This window comes from Elephantulus edwardii, unplaced genomic scaffold (assembly GCF_000299155.1).
Source record: "Elephantulus edwardii isolate Elephantulus edwardi_28Jun2011 unplaced genomic scaffold, EleEdw1.0 scaffold00095, whole genome shotgun sequence".
NCBI classification, from domain to species: Eukaryota; Metazoa; Chordata; class Mammalia; order Macroscelidea; family Macroscelididae; genus Elephantulus; species Elephantulus edwardii.
The window spans coordinates 9,674,316-9,697,049 of record NW_006399845.1 but is presented as its reverse complement, the minus strand read 5'-3'; the positions used below and the strand labels follow the sequence as shown (position 1 = coordinate 9,697,049).

Sequence of the window (22,734 nt, the reverse complement as noted above, 5' to 3'; positions counted from 1 at the left end):
AGATATGGATTTAAATGTATACTGCTAAGTAAAATAAATTCATTTGTAAAAGCTATATGCTGTATGATTCAAGCGTAAAATATTCTGGAAACAGTAAATTTTGGAGACTGTGAAAAAATTAGTGGTTGTCTAGGGGGATAAGGGAGGAACAAGAAATTTTTAGGGCAATGACAATATATTTTAACAGTAGTGGAACATTACATTAAGTATTTTTCAAAACCCATAAGACTTTTCAACACAGTGATACTTAATATAGACTTCAGTTAGTAATAATCATAAATATTGGCTCATCAGTTGTAGCAAAACTACTAGAAGAATGTAAAATATTAATAATAGGAGAAATAATGTGCATGGGAGTTACATGGGAATTATTTGTACTCTCTACACAATTTTTCTGTAAGCCTAAAATTGTTCCTTTAAAAGTATAATTTTATAAATGTCTGTGTAATAGACTTGTTGCTAAAGTTAAATGAGATATGCACATAAATCAGGGTAGTGTCCCATAATAAATCCTGCTATCATAACCGTAAGTGACAAGCTTGCTCTCTCCTAAGCATTTGAACATTCTGAGACAAAGCATGAATTTCTGCACGCCAAGAAGCCAGTTATTTAAGTGTCCTATCAGTGTACAGTGTACCTACTGGATCCCAGGTTCCTGAAAGGAACCTGGCTATCTCCTTATCATTTGCCTACTAACCACCTTCCCTACATTCTGCCGCCTTCCTCACTCTACAATATTTTTAACTCAGACCTCAGAAAGCATTGCAGGATTCCCCCACCCCGCCCCTTCCCTTGCTGTTCAGGCGGACTGTGAAGCTTGCAGGTGTAGCTTGTCCCTGTTTGCTCATTGCTAAAGCAGCCCAAGCCGGCTCACAGCAACGATGACTTCAGCTTGAACGAGTGCCCTCATTGGCCTCTCAATTCCCAAGAACTTTATTCCTCCGTCCCCCCCCCGGCCCCCACCCCCCCGTAAAGGCGAGCCTGCTGTTGCTTTGACAACAAACTTTCAACCTCCACCTCACTCTCAGGGATGAGAACATACCTATTAATACATTCGATAGACTGGGGAGTTGAGTTGTTCGATGCAAATTTTCTTTCAAGTGAGATGCAAAACAACTCACAGAAGCTAAGGTTAGCGGCTGGTGGCGCTGCGGCTAGAGGCTAGCAAAGGCGCTGCTCAGAAACCACCAAGCCAGTGGCGGAAAAGTGAAAATACATTCGCAAACAGTTGGCTTTGAGTGCCGCGAGTGCTCCAGAGAACCTTGGATGGAGAGTGCGCGCAGAAAATTCCTGCACGTCAGGCAAGTGGGCTCTCTTCTCCTTTTCCTGTGTGTGTCTGTGGGAGGTGGGGGTACCATCCGCTATTCGGTGGCGGAGGAGATGGAGAGCGGTTCGTTCGTGGCCAATGTGGCTAAAGACCTAGGGCTGGAGGTGGGGAAGCTGGCTGCGCGCGGGGCGCGGCTCGTTTCTGAGGGTAACAAACTGCATTTCCGGCTCCATCGCAAAACCGGAGACCTGTTTGTGAAAGAGAAACTGGATCGAGAATCACTTTGTGGCAAAGCTGACCCGTGCGTCCTGCACTTTGAAATCGTCCTGGTGGAGCCACTTCAGTCCTTCCGGGCCGAGGTCAGGGTATTTGATATCAATGACAATGCCCCGGTTTTCCTAAACAAAGAGCCACTTTTAAGGATTCCAGAAAGTACTCCCTTGGGCTCACGTTTTCCTCTGCAAAGCGCCCAGGATCTAGATGTGGGTCTCAACGGCCTCCAGAACTACACCCTGAGCGCCAATGCCTATTTCCACCTGCACACCCGCTTCCGCAGCCACGGACCCAAATACGCCGAGCTCGTGCTGGATAAACCACTGGACAGGGAGGAACAGCCTGAAGTCAACCTGACAATCACCGCTGTGGACGGCGGGTCCCCGCCCAAGTCTGGCACCGCCCACATCCGCGTGGTGGTTCTGGACGTCAACGACCACGTGCCCCAGTTCTCACGACTGGTGTACCGCGCGCAAGTGCCAGAAAACAGCACCAATGGTTCTTTGGTGGCCATGGTGGCTGCAACAGACCTAGACGAGGGCACTAACAAGGAGATAACCTACTCTTTAGCTCAAAACCCAGAAGCAATTCTCCAGACATTTCAAATGGATCCTCAAACTGGGGAGATTCGACTGCGAGGTCCCCTGGACTTTGAAGCAATTGAAACATACGACATTGACATTCAGGCGACGGACGGAGGGGGCCTCTCTGCCCATAGCAAAGTTCTGGTGGAAGTGGTGGATGTGAACGACAACCCTCCTGAAGTGATGGTCTCTTCCGTGTCCAGCCCTCTCCCCGAGGACTCCCCATTACAGACAGTAGTGGCCCTTTTCACTATCCGAGACCGTGATGTTCGAGTGGGAGGGAAAATCACCTGTTTTCTCAAAGGAGACATGCCGTTTGCAGTCAAACATACATTCCGGAATTCTTACTCTCTGGTCACTGATAAAAGCTTGGACCGGGAGGAGGTTTCTGGGTATAATATCACCCTTGTTGCCATGGATACAGGGCCACCCAATCTATCTACTGAGACTGTGATAGAGGTGCTAATAGCTGACATTAATGACAATCCGCCAGTATTTCAGGAAGACTCCTATGTCTTGACTGTTCGGGAAAACAACAGCCCTGCAGTTTTTATTGGCAAAGTACATGCTGAAGACCTAGATCTGGGTGAGAATGCCCAAGTCACATATTCTCTGTTGCCTCCCAAAAGTGGCGATCTATCAGTCTTTGCTTACATCTCCATAAACTCAGACAATGGAAAGCTCTATGCACTGAGAACCATGGATTACGAGGCCATTCAAGATTTTCAGTTTGTAGTGAAGGCTATTGATGGGGGCTTCCTGTCACTGAGTAGCCAAGTTACTGTCAAAGTGGTTGTCCTAGATGACAATGACAACCGCCCAATGATACTGTATCCACTGCAGAATGGCACCTTGCCATGCAATGACCTGGTACCCAGGTCTGCAGAAGCAGGCTACCTGGTGACCAAGGTGGTGGCTGTGGATGGTGACTCAGGTCAGAATTCTTGGCTTTCATACCACCTGCTTAAGGCCACTGACGTTAGTTTATTCTCTGTCCAACGGCAAAATGGGGAAATCCGTACATTGCGGCAGATAACTGAGAGAGACCCCATGATGCAGAAGTTAATCATTCTTGTTCAAGACCATGGCCAACCCTCGCTTTCCACTACTGCTTCACTTAACATCTTGCTGGTAGATGGCTTTTCAGAGCCCTACCTGCAGTTCCGAGATCCATCCAAGCAGCCAAGAAAGGTGAATCCTTCCACCAAGTACTTGGTCATTTCTCTGGCTGTGCTTTCTTTTATCTTTCTTTTCTCTGTCACAGTGATCTTCATTATGCACATCTACCAGAAGATTAAATACAAAGAAAAGTTTACAGTTCAAGAGCATTTCTATGATGACTGTCATTTCCCTAACAACTTGGTACAAGTAAGAGACAATGGATCCTTATCGCAGCCTTGTTCATATGAAATGTGTTCGGCCACTGGCACTGGCAACAGTGAATTTCGGTTTCTTAAGCGCTTTATGCCCAACTTCCCTTTCCCACAGGGCCCCGGAGAAGCAAAAGATGAGGCTGATGCCAACTTGCCTCCAAATTCTGAGAGGAGCAACTCTCAGGGATTAGAAGGCCGTGCCCAGATACCTGATGACTACATGTAGTTTATACTAACATCCAGAAATGAAAGCTGCCCACTTTTACATTTGATAGGTAAAAACATCCCACTCTTATAGAAACAAAAATGGTGATGGATTTCAGTTACAGTAGAGAGAGAAGCTATCTCCAGTTTAGTGAAAATAGAAAGCCTAGAGTGAGGCTTACTCCAATTAGTGCAAAGTTTGTCCTGATTCTGTTTAAGGAAATCCTTCCACCTATAGGTGCCTATATGGCAGAAGTGGGGACTTTTGCTTTTCTCTCCTCTTTGTAAATGAGCCATTATTCATGCCTTCTCTAGGAATTAATTAGTCCTGGTCCTGAAAATTCTATAGCGATATCCTGTTATTTTGCACAAGATAGGCCAAGGTTCAGATCTGTTGTTCATTGGGTTGCTTGCTATGACTCAAAGTTGACTCAATGGCACCTAAAAGCATTGTTTGAAATTATTTTTTCAGTAGAAAGTTACATTATGTATACATAAGGAAGAGAACAAACTTTCAGTTCTGACATACTGGCGAATAATTAGAGTTGAGAATCAGGAAATATATATTTTAGCATTTTCTAGGGGTTTTGGTGGTTAGTTTATACAGATATCATACCTAAACCAGCACTTAACACTCATAATGATGGGAATTCCTGGTGAAAATGTTCCCACAGATAATCATGATGGGAAGACATAATAAATTTTACTTATTTGCAAATATTAGGTTAGACAAAAGGCTAAAGATATTTAGTTCAGAAATGTTCTCCAAAATTTAGATGTGTATTTTCTTTATGGTTATTTTAGACCTCAGATAAGTCTCAAATTTGTCTCTTTCATATCTAGATGTCTATCTTTGCCTTATCAGATAGATGTTATTTGAATGTGAGGACTAAAAATTAGTGAGGTGAAAAAGAAATAAGGCTTGTTGTAGTTTTAATATGGCTAAAGATGAGTGAACAACTATTTCTTTAAAAAGCTCTATAAAGTGCTCGCTTCGGCAGCACATATACTAAAATTAGAACGATACAGAGAAGATTAGCATGGCCCCTGCGCAAGGATGACACGCAAATTCGTGAAGTGTTCCATATTTTGGACCCTGAAATTAACGAGTGTGTAACTAAGGCTAACTCCTTTCACCTACAAATTTCATCTTTGGATACAAAGGTAACTGTGGATAGTCCTTAGGGAGGGACTGTTTTTTTTTTAAAAAAAAAAAAAAGAGGCAGGGGGGAAAAAAAGCTCTATAACGAGTTTATATACCAATTAAGTACCTTTATGGAAAGATATATGTGCAGATAGTATCAAATGTAGTTTTATGTGATTTTACTTTACTCTGAGAAGTGATGGCATGGAAATTGGGAAAATTAGATCTTTGCTAGCAAATCACTCCTAAAATCAGATCGAGTATTATAGAAGTAAATTGGTGGTGATGGTGGTGGTGATGTCAGAACTGTCACAAAGCTGCTCCTCCAGCAGGTTTTTTTTTAAAGAAATTTTTTATTTTATTACTATTTTGTGTGTGTACCATCAAATCAGATCTGACTGATACAGGAGGAGATTGCGCCTCCTTTTCCAGCAGAGAATCTGGTGGATTCAAACCACATACCTCTGAGATTGCAGTGCAGCTTCTTGCCACTAGGACACCACAGCTCCCTTCCTCCAGCAGGTTTTTAGAGGTAGTGAATCACATGGAAGGAGATTGCCCATCCTTCCCCTGCTGAGCAGCTGGTGGATTTGAATCACGTGCCTTTGTGATTGCAGCAGTTTCTTGCCACTAGCTCTTACCAGAGCTCCCTAGAAGTAAATTAGGCTTGCTTTCTTTATCTTTTTTTTTTTAAATCATCATTGTTTTTCCTTCATATGCTATTTTAAAATTTAGTAAACCAACATTTTAATATTATAAATACTAATGTGCTTTAAAAGTTAATTGTTTGCTTTAATAGGTTTTTACTTACGTGCATTACTCTAAAAAACACAATATTTAAACCTGAAATTCTAAAGTTATATCAGTTCTATTACTTACAGCACTGAATCATTTTTCTTATTAATATAAAATATTTTCCATGTCTTATAATCCTTCTCATTTGGAGTAAAGGTCTTCTAGTACAAGCCTTAAGTGTTCCAGTGTATTTGGGTTAGGATGCTAAAATTGGAAACTTTTCTAGAGAAAAGACATAGACCTAACCGATATGGATAAGTAGCAATCCATTAATAAAAATTATAAACTAAAAAAAAATTTAAAAATATTAACTCAAAACCACTGAACTTTATTACATTCCATAATGTGATTACATAATTATCCCTGAATAATTAATTGTATTATAAATCATTGCATCACTGAATACTGTATTTTATTTAGTGATAATGATGTAAGCATAATCAGTGGAGCTTCACTTGTTATCAAGGACAAGGCAAGCAGCAAAATTCTCTTTCTCTAACCCATACACACAAAATCTCTAATTCTGTCACACACAGACAATGTACCAAAAATGGAAAGGACATTTGGTGTATTTGAACGGCCAGAGAAATAGACCTTTGGATTTGTAATGCAATTCCCTCTGAGTAGTCAGTCATGCAATAACTCAACTCATTTCTGTCTAGACAGAACTGACTCCTAGCTGACTCTCCATCTGCTCTCTAGAGCTGTCACTCCACAGGAGGAGACTGCCCATTACACTCCTGTGGACCTACTGGTGGATTCGAACTAGCAGAGGTGCCATCCTCAGGTCAGCACACCAATTCCTATAGACTACTCCACCATAGCTCCCCCACTGATCAGTAGAGAAATGCCTATCAAATCCACATGACATGCCACTTCATCCCTACAAGACTGATACTGTCAAAATGACTTAGAGTGAATGTGGTAAAGTTGCTTGTGGATTTGAATATACTTTGTAAGAAAAAAATGATGTCCTGTTTTTGTTCCCTGTTGAAAAAAATATGGAAAAGAAGCATAGATTTGCCAACTTTTTGTTTTTCCAAGTGTAGGTATTAAAACAAATAAGATGTACCATTTCCTACTCCCATTATTTCAAACAGGAAATGACATTTTAACACGGGAATAATCTTATAAGTGAAACTATTATTTAAACTGAAAAAATACGTAAACTTTTATGAAAAGTGTTTTGTATTTGTATTTTTTTTTTCTTTCTCATTTCTCTTGTTCTTGTTCTTAGGTTCCATTGAGTCAACTATGACTCATAGCAACCCTATGAACAACAGATCTGAACTTTGCCCTATCCTATGCCATCTTCACCATCTCCAGCCCTTTATCACAGTCACTGTGTCAATTCGTCTTGCAGGTCTTCTTCTCCTTCTCTGACTCTCCACCTTTCCCAACATGATGTCTTATTCCAAGGACTGACCCTTATGTGAGGCAGTTTCACCATCCTTGCCTCTTTGGAGAACCCTGTTTGCACTTCCTCTAAGACACACTTGTTTGTTCTTTTAGCAGTCTATGGAATATTCAGTACTCTTTGACACCACCACAATTCAAAGGTATAGATTCTTCTGTCACCCTTATTCATTGTCTAACTTACACATGCATAGGAAGTAACTGAAAATGCAATGGCTTCAATTATGTACACTTTAGTCTTTAACATTACATCTTCACTCTTTAGCACTTTAAAGAGATCATTAACAATTTCCCAAATGTCTTTTGATTTCTCGACTGCTTTTACCATGGTTGTTGATTGTGAATACATGTAAGATAAAATCATTAACAATTCCAATCTTTTCTCCATATATCACGATGTTGCTTATTGGTCCAGTAGTGAGGATTTTTTGTTTCCTTGATGTTGAGATGTAATCCATATCTTCTGCTCTTAGTGTTTCATGGTTCCACCCCCCTTTTTTGGTCTTTAGACTAATGAAAATCTGGTCTGTGGCTCCAGTTATGGGAGCCACTAATTAAATACTGATCTAATATTATTTTCATCCAGAGTATAAATTATCAAGCAATTTTATCTGATGATTAAAAGCTAGGATTATCTCTACATCAATTAGCTGAATGTTGAATATTCAGTTAGCCTTGGAGTAAACCCTGAGATTAAGTCCAGATCCCCATTGGGAAGTTCTAAAAATTTTAAAAATGTAAATAATTAGGGAAACAACTTCTCCCAAAATGTAAAGCAACATTAGGACCATTTGAATTTATGGAGCCCTTGGGTAATATGAAGAATTAGTAGAATTCTCTGCCAACACAAAGGTTGGAGGTTTGCGGTGACCAAACATGCTGTGTTAAAAAGACTGGTGATCAACGTCCTCTAACATGAGTCAGAGTTAACTGTTAACTATTTTTAAATAACTCAAGTGCCTAAAGAATGTTTTGTACAAAAGGACTGTGATATTTTTAAATTTTAAAATATCTAATTTTTAAAAAATGCTTCAATTAACTCACTTATATATGCAGAACAATGTTTCTACTCCAAGTTTTTATTTATAGAGAATTTTAAAACATTTTGTAATAAGATCATTTTAGATTTACTGAAGACCTACAAAAATGATACTGAGAGTTCCCATATACCCTTTCTCTAGTTTCTTCTAAGGTTAACTTCTTATGTTGTCACAGTAATTATCAAAATTAAGAAATTATCCTTGACACCATTCTATTAAATAAACTACAATTTCATTCAGATTTCACCATCTCCCTCCCTCCCTCTCAATCTCTCCCTCCCTCCTTTCCAATTCAAGATCTTAAAATGCATTTAGTTATCAAATTTCTTTACTATTCATTCATTACTTCTGACAATTCTTTTTGTCTTTTATGACTCTGAGACTTTTACTGTTATTCGGTGTCATTGAATTAACTACAACTCATAGCAACTCTACCTTAGAAGGATACTGGTCTTATTTTGTGAAATAACCCTCGGTTTGAGATTATCTTTATTTTCTTATAATTAGATAGAGGTTGTGTAGTACTAGGAAGAATAACATAGAAATTATATTGTACCCTATCAGTGTATCATGAGAAATTATGTTGTCAATATCACTGTCAATGTGATGCCTGCCAACTTTGTTCACTGTAAAATTAATATTTTGCCTTTTAAAAAATGAATAGATACATTGGAGAGATTCTTTCAAGCTATTCAACTGTTCTATTTCTGCTTAAATCTTGCCCACTAATTTTATTATGCACTGCTGGATACTTCTTGTCAATATTATTATTATGAATTTCCAATACTAATTTTTCTATTTCCTTTATTCCTTCATACACTTACTGATCAGAATTCTTCTGCAAATATTTGTTACTTCTCATTTATTTATTTGCTTATTTATGTTTGCACTAATAGATACTGTTTGCTTTGTTGTCAAGCAAAAATCCTCTTATCTCAGAAGAAAATCAGATATTTTAAATACTAGAATTATCATATAGAACACATTTTGATCAAGTGAGTATTCCTTTGTAACCATATGTTAGTTTATAAACATATTCACTCAATCTTATTAAGGTTAATTAATAATGAAGGTTTCAGTTTTAAGTGAAAACTAATACTCAATTTTAAATTTCAATTAGTTATAAGATTATGAAATAAATATTAAACTGAAAACTATTACCTTTATATTATATAGACATGTTTATATATTTATAGTCTATATATAACAGAGATACAATTATAAATAGATTACTATGCTGAGACATACAAAAATGTAAGAAATGGTATTGTTCTATCTGGATTACATGTAATTCTTCTAAAATAAATAAAAAACATTGCTTTCTGTGATGTCAGTGTTGGAGTTTTTTCCATGTAAAGATTATCTTTTTAACATTTTAATATTTTTAAAATGTTGGTTGCATTTACAGAATATTGACATATCTGAAAACGAAAATAAACAAGAAGCTTTTGGTTAAGCTGCTAAAGTAAATTTATACTGCAAATCACCATGCTGTTTGCCGTTGAGTCAGAACTGACCCCTACTTGACCCTTTAGCAGGTTTTCAGAGGCAGTAAATCACACAGGAGAAGACTGCTAATCCTTCTCCCACAGAACAGCTGGTGGATTTGAACTGCATGCCTTTGGGATTACAACATGGCTTCTTATCACTAGGCCATCAGTAAGGTTGCCATGTACCATATTTTCTCTAAATATAGAGGAAATAATAGTTTAAAATGTTATTTTTGAAGTTACAAATGAAGAGAAACATAAAATGGTGAGCAGGGCTAAAATTATGGGAATTCTGAGCTATAGGACAGGAAGCTGACAGTGATGGCCAGTAGGCTTGTCTTATGTAGTATTAAGAACAAAATACTCTCCATGAAATATGGAGAACAAAATCCAGAATCTGCTTGAGTCAGAATGAGCCCCTCATGTTAATAAAAAGAGTTGGAAAAACCACTGCCAACAAATTTTGGAGTCTACACATTATCGTATGTTACAGGTCCATGGAGCCTATAGAACACAGAACTAACTGTCAGGCTATATACTGAACCCTATAACTAGCAAGCTCAATGAAGGCACCATATCCAGTATCATGATGAGCAGGAAGTCCAAATCACTATTATCAGACCTGATTCTAGACCATATTAGTAGGATTAAGAGATGAAGGAGAAAAAAAGTCTTTTTTTTTAAGTACCACTTTATTATGCCATCAATATTCTCTCTGCTAAATGATGCCACAGGCTTCTTCTGGAAAGGCATGGTAGCTAATGGCTAGTATCATCTGTAGGTACTCTTACTCACATGTTTGATGCTGGAAACCAATTGCAGTATTTGCATGTGGCCTGTCTATGTGGCTTAAGCTTCTTCAAAACATGATGACTAGGATCCAAGAGCAAACATTTTCATCATACTTTCCCACTGGTCAAGCTGTTATAGAACTTGGATTTTAAAATACAAGATATAGATCTTATTTCTTGAATAAAAGAGTGTCAAAGATTTGGGGATCATGTTTTAAAACCACCACAGATGCAGCAAACAACAAATGCTGGTGAGGCTGGGAAGAAACTGGAACCCTTATTTACTATTAGTGGGAGTGTAAAATGGTGCAACCACTATGGAAGGCTGTATGGTGCTTTCTCAAGAAGTTACAAATAGAAATACCATTTGATTCAGCAATTCCACTACTGGGAATATACCCTAAAGAAACCAGAACTGACACCCAAGCAGATATATACACACCTATGTTTATTGCTGTTTTGTTCACAATAGCAGAGTTGGAAACAACCCAAGTGCCCATCAACAAATGGATAGAGAGGCTGTTGTACATTCACACAATGAAATACTATGCGGCACTGAAAAACAAGGAATTCATGAAATATTATACAAAATGGGTGACCCTGGAGGACATTATGCTGAGTAAAAGATCTTAGTCAAAAAGGACAAATACTGCATAATGCCACTATTATAAAATAAGACTGACATCGGGGTTGGAGAAAAATTAAGAAAAGAGGAGATACATAATGTACACTGCATTGAAACAGATAAGGGAGAGAAATGTTTAAAAGGAATATAGGATTAGGTATTATTTGCATGAAAAGAGTCCAGAATAAGAGCTGCATAGTCAAATGGACTGGGGGTGGGAGAGCTGTATAACAATGAAATAATTTTTTTTTCAAAGAGAAAAGCAACTGGGGGCAGGGGTGGGCAGGGAGGAAAATGTGCAACAGTGAATAACTGAAAACCCAAGTTCTCTTAAAAAAAATTGAGTCATTAAAAAAAATGCCACAAATTATATCAAATATAACTTTACCTAACATGTCAATTTAAAGGTTAAGTGCACCTGGCCCAAGCCATGATTGATACCTCCGGGGGTTTTTAAAATCTATTTTATTTGAGAAAAAGTTTACAAATTGCAATTAACTTATTATACCTTTGAAACGTCATGTTGTTGAACAATACTTAACAAACCATTAACTTCCAAAAGGACCAACAGAAAAATAAGGTAGAACCAACAACAGAATAGGTTTTTGTGACCTAGTAATCTATATAATATTTTATATACCAGAGAGTATACGATATCGGGAACTCTCCTAGGATAATCTATAGAGAGCTGCACTCTAGCTGAAAGGCCACTATACCTCTCAGGCAATTCAAATCCACAAGCTGCTCTGCAGAAGAAAGATGGATAGTCTTTCTGTGAGATTTACCGTCTATTAAAATCCACTGGACTCAAGTGTATCAGGGATAGTGAGGATAGCACAGGATAGGACAGGATTCAGGTCTGTTGTTCATAGTCTCAATGAGTTGTACTCAACTTGAAAGCACCTAGCAACAACAACAACAAAACCCACTAGAAAGTTAGCTATGAGTCAGTTCTAATGTGACAGCAATGATTTTGACTTTTTGATACAATATATGGTATACATTTATAGTATATAGTTTAGGCAGCATATATACATACATTCCACAGTTTAAAAACAAACAAACAAAAAACCCAACAGTCCAATTAGAACATGATCAAAAAACATAGAGACATTCAAAGAAAGAAAGAAAAAAGAACGATCTAACTTTGTGTTTTCAATGATTTATTCATTGCAAATACTTTTTTTTAAAAAACATGAATGGTGACTTTACACATGGACCTCACTTGGTGGCCTGCATAGGAATCAAATGACTACACATGTGGAAGGAACTGCTGGAGAAGCTTATTATCAGGAGTCAAAACTAAGCCAGGGACAGACAATGGGTTAGACAATCTTATTGCTCGTTGCAAGTTCAAACTGAGGCCAAAGAAAATTAAAACAAGCCCACAAGAACCAAAACATGATAAATCTATTCCACCTGAATTTCAAAATCTTCTTAAATTTGAAGCATTGAACTCTAATGACTGAAGACAAGATGAATTGTGAGATGACATCAAGGATATCATCCATGAAGAAAACAAAAGGTCATTACAAAGAAAAACTGAAATGAATGTCAGAAGAAACTGAAAATTGCACTAGAGCATTGAGAAGCCAAAACAAGGGGGAAATATGCCAAAGTAAAAGAGCGAACAGAAGATTTCAAAGAGCAGTTTGAGAGAACATAGTATTATAATAGAATGTTCAGAGAACTAGAACTGAAGAGAAAAAGGGAAGAACTTAACTGTGCATACCTCAAGATGAGAGAATTGAAAAACAAATTTAAGCTTCGAGTTGCAATACTGAAAGATGCAATATGTTGAATAACCCAGGAAGCATCAAAAGAAGATGGAGAGAATACAGAATCTCTGTGCCAAAAAGAACTGATTGACACTGAAAAAATGTCAGGAAGTACCGTATGAGCAGGAGCTAATAGTAATGAAGGAGGAAGCTGAAGCTGCACTAAAGGCATTGGCAAAAAATAAGGTCCTGGTATTCAATGGGATAACAACTGACTTGTTTTGACTGACAGATACAGCCCTAGATACACTCATTAGTCTTTGCCAGGGTTAGGGTTAGCTGTTTGACCAATGGATTGGAAGAGATCTACATCTATTCCCATTCCCACAAAAGGTGATCCAACAGAATGTAGAAACTACTGGACAATATCATTGATATCATATGCAAACAAAATACAAAGATCATTCAAAAGTGGCTAGAAAAGTACATATGTAGGGAATGGCCAGAAGTCCAAGCAGGATTTAGAAGAGGGCATGGCTCCAGGGATATGATTGCTGATGTCATATGGATCCTGACTGAAAATAAAGAACAGGTTTGAAGCACTGAACACCAGTGTTTGAATACCAGATCAGTTGTGGGATGACATCAAGGATATCATTTATGAAGAGAGCAAAAGGTCATTACAAAGGCAGGAGAATATCTTTATGTTTGGCTGACTATGCAAAGGTATTTAACTGTGTGTATTATAACTAGTTATATCTAACATTGAGAAGAATGGGAATCCCAGAGCACTTAACTGTGCTCATGCAAAACCTCTACCTAGACCAAGAGGCTGTTATGAGAACAAAGCTAGGGAACAGTATCGACCAGGACAAAAAAAAAAGAGACAAGGACACCAAGAATGAGGAGGAGAAGTGAGTGAAAGCAGAGGTGAAGAGCTCAAAGACTGCAGTACCAAGCTTAACTCTCTTCGGCTTTTACTGAGTATTGCCAGGAAGCAAATGACAGAAAAAATTCTTTACTAATGAAGCTACATTTTTCTCTGTTGACATTCTCGTCTTATCTCAGGAACAAAGTGGTATACAAACACAAGCTCTTTAGCACTTTCTCTGCAAAGGGGCCAAGGTGGCATCTCCTTGTCTGCAAGGAGCGCCTCATTTCTTGTGATCTGCCACAGAGAAATTCTGGCCTGTCTTGTTCTCACTCAGGTCCTGTTTAAGCATTTGGTTCACCATATGGTTTCTCACAGAACAGAGTATGGTTTAAAATAAGAAAGGAGTGTCAGGGTTGTATTATCTCTCCATATCATTTCAATCTGTATGCTGAGCACTTATTCGAGAAGCTGGACTCTGAAGAGGTGTGGCATCAAGATCAGAGAAAGACTTATCTATAACCTGCATTACACAGATGTCGTAACTTTGCTTGCTAAAAGTGAGGAGGACTTGAAGCATGGTCTGCAGAAGATTTAAAAAAAAAATACAGCCTTCAATATTAATTGCTTCTCAAAGTCAAGAAAAAATATTCTTAGCACTAGACCAATAGGCAACATCATAATAAATGAAGAAAAGATTGAAACTGTCAACAACTTCATTTTTCTTGGATCCACAACCAACAACCTTGGTATCAGCAGTCAGGAAATCAAGAGATATATTGCATTGGCAAAATCTAGAGTCAGGGTCCTCTCCAAATTATTGGGGAGCAGTGATGTCAGTTTGAGGATTAAGGTGCATCTGATTCAGGCCATGGTCTTTCTGATCACTTGCTATGCATCTGAGAGCTGGACAATGAATAAAGATGTGCTTTTTCCGCCTCTCCTTTTCTGCTGAAAGTGTGCTACACCACATCAAATGAGCAAGTGCTTTTCTGTCAGAAGTTGCAGCAGTGTTGCATACTGTTTGATTTCACAGACTCTGTCTCAGACTTGAAGAGCAAAGAAATTAAAAGAGTAACACTAAATGAACTGGTTGAGTATGTTTCAACTAATCGTAGTGTAACTGTTGAGTCAGCGTATTCTGTCTGATATAGTAAAAATAATTAGTGCTAACATCTTCCGGACTCTTCCTCCAAGTGATAACCCAGATTTTGACCCAGTAGAAGATGAGCCCACAATTGAGGCCTCTTGGCTTCATAGTCAGTTGGTGTATGAATTCTTCTTGAGGTTTTTGGAGGGCCCTAATTTCCAGCCTAGCAATGCAAAGCAATACATTGATCAGAAGTTTGTACAACAGCTCCTGGAGCTTTTTGATAACAAAGATCCCAGAGAACGTTACTTTTTGAAGACTGTTCTACATCGAATTTATGGGAAATTTCTTGGATTAAGAGCATTCATCAGAAAACAAATTAGTGACATTTTCCTCAGGTTTATAAATGAAACAGAACATTTCAATGGTGTTGCTGAACTCCTACAAATATTAGGAAGTATTATCAATGGCTTTGCATTGCCACTGAAAGCAGGACATAAACAGTTTCTAATGGAGGTTATTCCTATGAGTACTGCAAAAGGATTAGCTTTGTTTCATGCTCAGCTAGCCTATTGTGTTGTACAACATTAACAGAACCAGTGATCAGAGGACTGCTAAAATTTTGGCCAAAAACATGCAATCAGAAAGAGGTGATGTTTTTAGGAGAGACTAAAGAAATCTTAGATGTCATTGAACCAACACAGTTCAAAAAAACTGAAGAGCCACTTTTTAACCAAATATCCAAGTGTGTGTTCAGTTTTCACTTTCCAGTTGCAGAAAGGGCATTATACTTCTGGAATAATTAATATATTCTTAGTTTGCTTGAGAAGAACATAGACAAAATTCTGCCGATTATGTTTGGCACTCTGTACAAAATCTCCAAAGAACACTGGAACCCAACGATTGTAGCACTGGTGTAAAATGTGCTGAAAAAGCTATTGGAAATGCATGGCAAGCTTTCTGATGACCTTACTATCTCATACAAAGCTGAAAGACAGAGAGAGAAAAAAAGGAGGAACTAAAACATGAAAAAATATGAAGACAAGCTAAAGAAAGCTCTAGAAAAGCAGAACAGTCCTTACGATATAAACAATATTCTCAGCAATACAAGTGCTGAATAAATAAAACTGCCTACCATCTTTGTGGAATGGGCAATTTTGTACACTTTTTTATAAAAAAAAATTGATACTTTTGAGCTGTGGGGCAGGAGAAGAGTATTGAACATTGCACAGACTTCCAATAGAGGAAACAAATATGTCTTGGAAAAAATGCAGCCAAAGAGCTCCTTGGGGGCAAAGATGATAAAGTTTCAACTCACATACTTTGGGCATGTTGCTAGGAAAGGCTATTCCTCGTATAGGGACATGATGCTCAGAAAGGCAGAGGGTCAGCAAAAGTAAGGAAGACCCTCAACCAGATGGATTGACACAGTGACTGTAGCAATTGGCTCTAGTATGTCAAGTATTAGGATGGCACAGGATAGGACAAGGTTCAGATCTGTTGTTCATAGGGTTGCTACGGGTCATCCTCAACTAGACAGCACCTGTTGTTGTTGTTGTTATGTGTTGTCAACTCCGACTCAAAGTTACCCTATGTATAACAACTCTAAACTCTGCTCTATCCTGAGCCAATTTCATCATCTCTGACACACCTACTCCAATTACATTAGTCACTGAGTCAATTAAACCCATCCAGGGTCTTCCTCTCTTGTACTGTCCATCTACCCTTCAAAGTAAGATGTTCTTCTCCAAGGACTCCTTGAAACTGGTTCCCCCCTGACATACCCAAGGTATGTCAGACAGAGCTTCAAAATCCTTGCTTCCAAGGAACAGCCTGGTTTCATCCTCTCCAAGACAGACCTATTTGTTTTCTTGGTGGTTCATCGTATGTTCAATACTCTTCTCCAGCACCAATCAAAGACATCAATCCTCTCTCTGTCATCCTTAGTAACTTTCCAGCTTTCTGATGAATAGCAAGTAGTTGAGAAGACCATGGCCTGGGTTAGGTGCATCTTAGTCTCTAGACTGACATTATTGCTTCTCAGTACTCTGGAAAGGTCTCTGACAGCAGATTTACCTAATGCAATTGGTCTTTTGATTTCCTGACTGCTGGTGCCAAAAGTGTTGATTGTGAAGCCAAGTAAGCTATAACTTTTAACAACCTCAATCTCTTCTCCATCCATCATGGTGCTGCCATTTGGCCCAGTGGTGGGAATCTTTGTCTTTTTAATGTTGAGCTTCAACCCATATTGAAGACTACAATCTTTGAGCTTCTGCAGCAAGCACTTTAGGTTCTCCTCAGTTTCAGCAAGCAAGGTTGTGTCATCTGCATCACATATGTTGCTGATGACCTTCCTCCAATCCTGATGCCACATTTCTCCTCATAAAGCCCACTTCCCCAAATGATCTGTTCTGCATATAGATTGAAAAGGTATAGAGACAGGATATATCCCTGTCACACTTCCTTCCTGATTTTGAACCATGCAGCGTTTCCTTGCTCTGTTTCTGATCCAAGTATAGGTTTTATAGGTTTTGCATAAGCACTATCAAGTGTTCTGGGATTCTCATTCTCCTCAATTTTAGCCATAATTTGTTGTTATCCACACAGTCAAATGTCTTTTTGCATAGTCAATAAAATGCAGACAGGTATCCCTCTGGTACTCTGCTTTCTACCAAGATTCATCTGATATTGGCAATAATGTCTCTAGTGTTATGGCCTCTTCTAAACTCAGCCTGTATTTCTGGTAGTTCTAACCACAATATATAAATTTTATCTATAAATCAATAATGAAAAGGCAGAAATCCCAATAACAAATTGAAGTATTTGAGGAACTTCTAAAAGAGGAACTACATAAATACATGAAAGTCTCAAGTTCTTTATAAGAGTAAAATGAAGATTTAAACCAAAATTAAATACTACTACAAATGGAAGAGCAATAATTTAACAAGAGTTATAAAGGTCATGGCACAAAAGCAGCTCTCACACACTGCCAGAAGATGTTTAAAATTGTTGGGGAAAGAAAATAATTTCACTTCACCTCCTAGAGAAAAGGAGCCCTGGAGATACAGTATTTTAAAAGTCTGCATTTCACTCTTAATAGGTGCTCTGCATGAAGAAAAATCTCTGCTTTAGTAAAGATTAACTAACAGACACCTTGCCATCAAGTCAGAACTAAATGATCAAAACTCCAGAGAGTTTTTCAGAGATGGTAAATTGCTTTGAAGGAAATTTCCCTTATTTATTCTGCAAAGTAGCTGATGTAGCCCTGGTATGCTCACTAGTTTGTGCCAGGAAATTTGGAAGACAGTTACCTGGCCAACTGACTGGAAGAGATCCATATTTGTTCCTATTCCAAAGAAAGGTGATTTAGCACAATGTGGAAATCATCAAACAATATCAATATCACATGAAAAATATTGCTGAATATCATTCAAAAAAATGGCTAGAAGAGTACAACGACAGAGCTGGGTTTAAAAGAGGCCATGAGGTAGCAAGGATATCACTGTTCATGTCAGATGGATCTTGGCTGAAAGTAGAAAATACAAGAATGACTGTGATTCATTGACTACTCAAAGCCATTTGACTGTGTGGATCATAACAAACTATGGCCAACACTGAGAAAAATGAGAATTCTAGAACACTTAATTATACAAAATTAATACCAAGACCAAAAATTTATTGTCTGAACAGAACAAGGGAATTCTGCATGACATAAAATTGGGGAAAGTATGCATAAAGATTGTACCCTTTCTTCATACCTATTCAATACATATACTAAGCAAATCATTTGAGACACTGGACTTTTATAAAAAAGAATGAGCCATCAGGATTGGAGGAAGATTCAGCCATTAGCCTGTGTTATACAGATGATACAACGCTGCTTGCTGAAACTGAGGAGGATCTGAGGGACTAGCTGCCAAGAATCAAGGACTATAGCCTTCAATATGGAATAAATCTCAATATAAAAGAGACAAAAATCCTTACCAATGGACCAATAGTCAACATCATGATAGATGGAGAAAAGAGAAATTGTCAACAATTTCATCTTTCCTGGATCCACAATCAACTTACTTGGTAACAGTAGTCAGGAGATCAGAAGATGTATTGCATTGGGCAAGTCTGCTGTCAGGGATCTTTCCAAAGTTCTGAAGAGCAATGATGTCAGTTTTAAAGACTAAAGTATGCCTGATTCAAGTGATAGTCCTCCCAATCTTCTGTTATGCATCTGAGAGCTAGACAATGACTAAAAATGACAAAAGAATTGGTGACTTTGAGCTGTGGTGTTGAGGAGGAGTGCTGAATATCCCACAGACTGTCAAAAGAAAAATCAGACCGACAACCAGGAGAAGATAAAATAGATGAATGGGATCCTCAAAGAATCAAATCCCTATGCACATCCAAAAGCTTCTCCAACAGGGTAAAAAAGGGGAGCCACAGACTGGGAAAAAGTATTTGGTAATGACATATCAGATAAGGGACTTATATCCAGAATTTATAAAATACTTGAGCACCACAACAAGATAGAGAATCCAATAGAAAAACGGGCACAGGATATGGACACTTCACCGAAAAAGACATTCAGATGGCTAACACGCTAGCTCTAAGAGAGATGCAAATTAAAACAACTATGAGATATCATCTTACCCCAATCAGAATTGCAAAATTTAACAGAACAGCAAGCAACAAATGCTGGTGACGTTGTGGAGAAACTGGAACCCTTATTCACTGTTGGTGGGAGTGTAAAATGATGCAACCACTGTGGAAGGCGGTATGGCGCTTTCTCAAAAAGTTGCAAATACAGATACCATTTGATCCAGCAATTCCACTACTGGGAATATACCCCAAAGAGACCAAAACTGACATCCAAGAACATATATATACACTCATGTTTATCGTGGTTTTGTTCACAATAGCAAGGAGTTGGAAACAACCTCAGTGCCCATCAACAAATGAAAGGATAGAGAAACTGTGGTATATTCACACAATGGAATACTATTCTGCATTGAAAAACAAGGAACCCATGCAGTATTATTCACAATGGGTGACCCTTGAGGACATTATGCTGAGTGAAGTATCTCAGTCACAAAATGACAAATACTGCATGGTGCCACTGTTGTAAAGCAGGACTGACCTCAGGGTTGGGAGGAGACTGAGAAGGATGGGTTCAATAATGTATACTGCACTGAAACAGATGAGGGAGAAAACTGTTTAAGAGGGAAAATTATTAGGGATTTTTGTCATGACAGGAGTCCAGTGTGAAGGCTGTACAGTGGAGTGGACCTTGGGGGAGGGATTGTAAAACAATGAAAGAATTTCTTTTACTTTTCCAAAACGGTAGTGTACTAGAAGGGAGGGTAGGGAAGATAGAAAAGTGCAACAATGAATGAATGGAAATCCAAAGTCTCTGTAAATTTTCATTGAAATTAGTAATAATTTTTTAAAAAATAATTAAAAAACAAAACAACAACAAAAAAAAACCCAGATATGTCCTGGAGAAAGTATAACCAGAGTGCTCCCTGGAAACAAATATGGTGAAGCTTTCGCTCACATATTTTGGACGTATAGTTAAGTGAGGTGATTCCTTGGAAAGGGACATCATGCTTGGAAAAGCAGAGCATTAGTGAAGGAAAAGACTCAACAAGATGGATTGATACAGTGTCTCAGCAATGGGGTCAAATGTGTGAAGGATGATAAGGATGGTCCAGGATAGGACAGAATTTAGGTATGTTCATAGAGTTGCTATGAGTTGTACTTGACTAGATGGCACTTAGCACCTTTGGTTTAGCAGCACAATTCCTTACTCAACTCATTGCCCTCAAGTCAGAACCGACTCATAGCTGACCTTATAGCAGGTTTTCTGAGGGTGTGAACTGCACAGGAAATTTCCTGTCTATCTCTCTGACCAGTTGATGTATTTAAACAGGCCAGCTTTTAGGTTGGCAGCACAACTTCTTACTCAGTAGGCCACCAGATCACCTGGAAATAATATGAGTACACTCTACTCTGTCTTACAGAACCACTATGAGTCTGAATACATTGGGTTTTATCTGTTTGATTTTTATTATAAAACCATTTCACTTCTATGAATGACATACCTGAAAACGGTGCAAATGTCAACCAGATAACATGAACAATTAGTATATGTACCAGCCTCATTTACAGAGCTGAAAACTGGAAAGAAACAATTGGTAGCCATCATTGTCAGAAGAAACAAAAATTTCATATAGTCATACAAAGTAATCTTAAATGGATGAACTGCAACTAGAGGCAAGAAGACTGATTTCAACCTTTATTTTAAATAAGCAAGGGAAAAATATGAGTATGTGTATATTGTTTGACTAAATTATATTGTTTAAGGGTGTTTATGTTATATGTATATATAGTCTATTAAATGATATTGTTTATATTGTTCATGAAATTGAAGAGGAATTAAAGCAGTTATAATAATCAAACACTACAGCCTTCAGTTTAGATTACACTATGTTGTTGTTATGTGCCGTCGAGTCGCTTGCGACTCATAGCGACCCTATGTACAACAGCCCTAAACTCTGCTCAATCTTGTGCCAATCACACTGTCTCTGACACTCCCATCCCGATTACCCCAGTCACTGAATCAATCCACCTCACAGAGGGCCTTCCCCTCCTGCACTGTCCCTCCATCCCACCAAGCATGATGTCCTTCTCCAAGGACCGGTCTCTTCTTACAACATGTCCAAAGTAAGTTAGATGGAGCCTCAGAATCCTTGCCTCCAAAGAGCCACCCGGTTTAACCCTTTCCAGGATAAATCTGTTTGTTTTCCTAGCAGTAAACGTTACTCTCAATACTCTTCTCTAGCACCACAGCTCAAAGGCATCAATTCTCCTTCTGTCCTCCTGGGTCATTGTCCAACTCTCTGATGCATAACAAGTGATTGCAAACACCATGGCCTGTATGAGATGCACCTTAGTCTCCAGAGAGACACCATTGCTCTTCAGTACTTTGGAGTGGTCCCTAACAGCAGACTTTCCCATGGCAATGTGCCTTTTAACTTCCTGGCTACTGGTACCAAGAATGTTGACTGTGGAGCCAACAAACTAAAGCTGTGAACAATCTCAATCTCTTCACCATCCATCCTGATGCTGCCAGTGGTTAGAATCTTTGTCTTCTTGACATTAAGTGTCAATCCATGTTGGAGGCTGCAGTCCTTGACCCTCTGCAGCAGGTGCTTCAGGTCTTCCTCAGTTTCAGCAAGCAGGGTTGTGTCATCTGCATAACGCAGACTGTTGATAGATCGTTCACCAATCCTGATCCCACATTTCTGCTCATAGAGCTCAGCCTCCCGGATAATCTGTTCTGCATACAGGCTGGAAAGGTACGGAGATAGGATACATCCCTGGCGTACGCCATTCCCAATTTTGAACCATGCAGTGTTCCCTTGCTCTGTTCTGACAATTGCCTCCTGGCCCAAGTATAGGTTTCGCATTAGAACGATCAAGTGTTCTGGGATTCCCATTCTTCTCAGAGTCAGCCACAGTTTGTTATGATCCACACAGTCAAACGCCTTCGCATAGTCAATGAAACATAGATAGACATTCCTCTGGTATTCCCTGCTTTCAGCTAAGATCCATCTAACATCAGCTACAATATCCCTAGTATTACGACCCCTTCTAAACCCAGCCTGGACCTCTAGAAATTCTCTGCTGATGTGCTACTCCAGTCGTTTTTAAATAATCTTCAGTAGCATCTTGCTTGCATGTGAAATCAATGAGATTGTTCTATAGTTTCCGCACTCTGTTGTGTCACCTTTCTTTGGGTGGGAACAAATATAGATCTCTTCCAGTCAGTTGGCCAAGTGGTTGTTCTCCAGATTTCTTTGCGCAAAACTTGGTGAGCACGTCCAGGCAGGGCAGCATCTGTTAGCTGAAATATGTCAACTGGTATACCATCTATTCCTGGGGCCTTATTTTTTGCCATTTCCTTCAAAGCAGCCTGAACTTCTTTCATCACCATAGGCTCTTGCTCATATGTTGTTTCATGAAATTCTTCTGTGTCTGCCAATTCCTTTCGATACAG

The 22,734-nt window shown here is 38.7% G+C and overlaps 1 protein-coding gene and 1 pseudogene across 1 annotated transcript; both read left to right on the top strand.

Annotated features, from left to right (window-relative positions):
- The first annotated feature begins 1,198 nt into the window (after positions 1 to 1,198).
- PCDHB1 (protocadherin beta 1) lies at positions 1,199 to 3,725 on the top strand. Its single transcript, XM_006891143.1, has one exon. The coding sequence runs from the start codon at positions 1,267 to 1,269 to the stop codon at positions 3,721 to 3,723; it is 2,457 nt and encodes an 818-aa protein (XP_006891205.1). The 5' UTR covers positions 1,199 to 1,266; the 3' UTR covers positions 3,724 to 3,725.
- A 9,896-nt stretch (positions 3,726 to 13,621) lies between these two features.
- Positions 13,622 to 15,703, top strand: LOC102864892 (annotated as a pseudogene).
- The last annotated feature ends 7,031 nt before the right edge of the window (positions 15,704 to 22,734 follow it).

Excerpts from the sequence above, each read along its gene's own strand:
- PCDHB1 (XM_006891143.1), top strand. The coding sequence starts at position 1,267 with ATGGAGAGTGCGCGCAGAAAATTCCTGCACGTCAGGCAAGTGGGCTCT.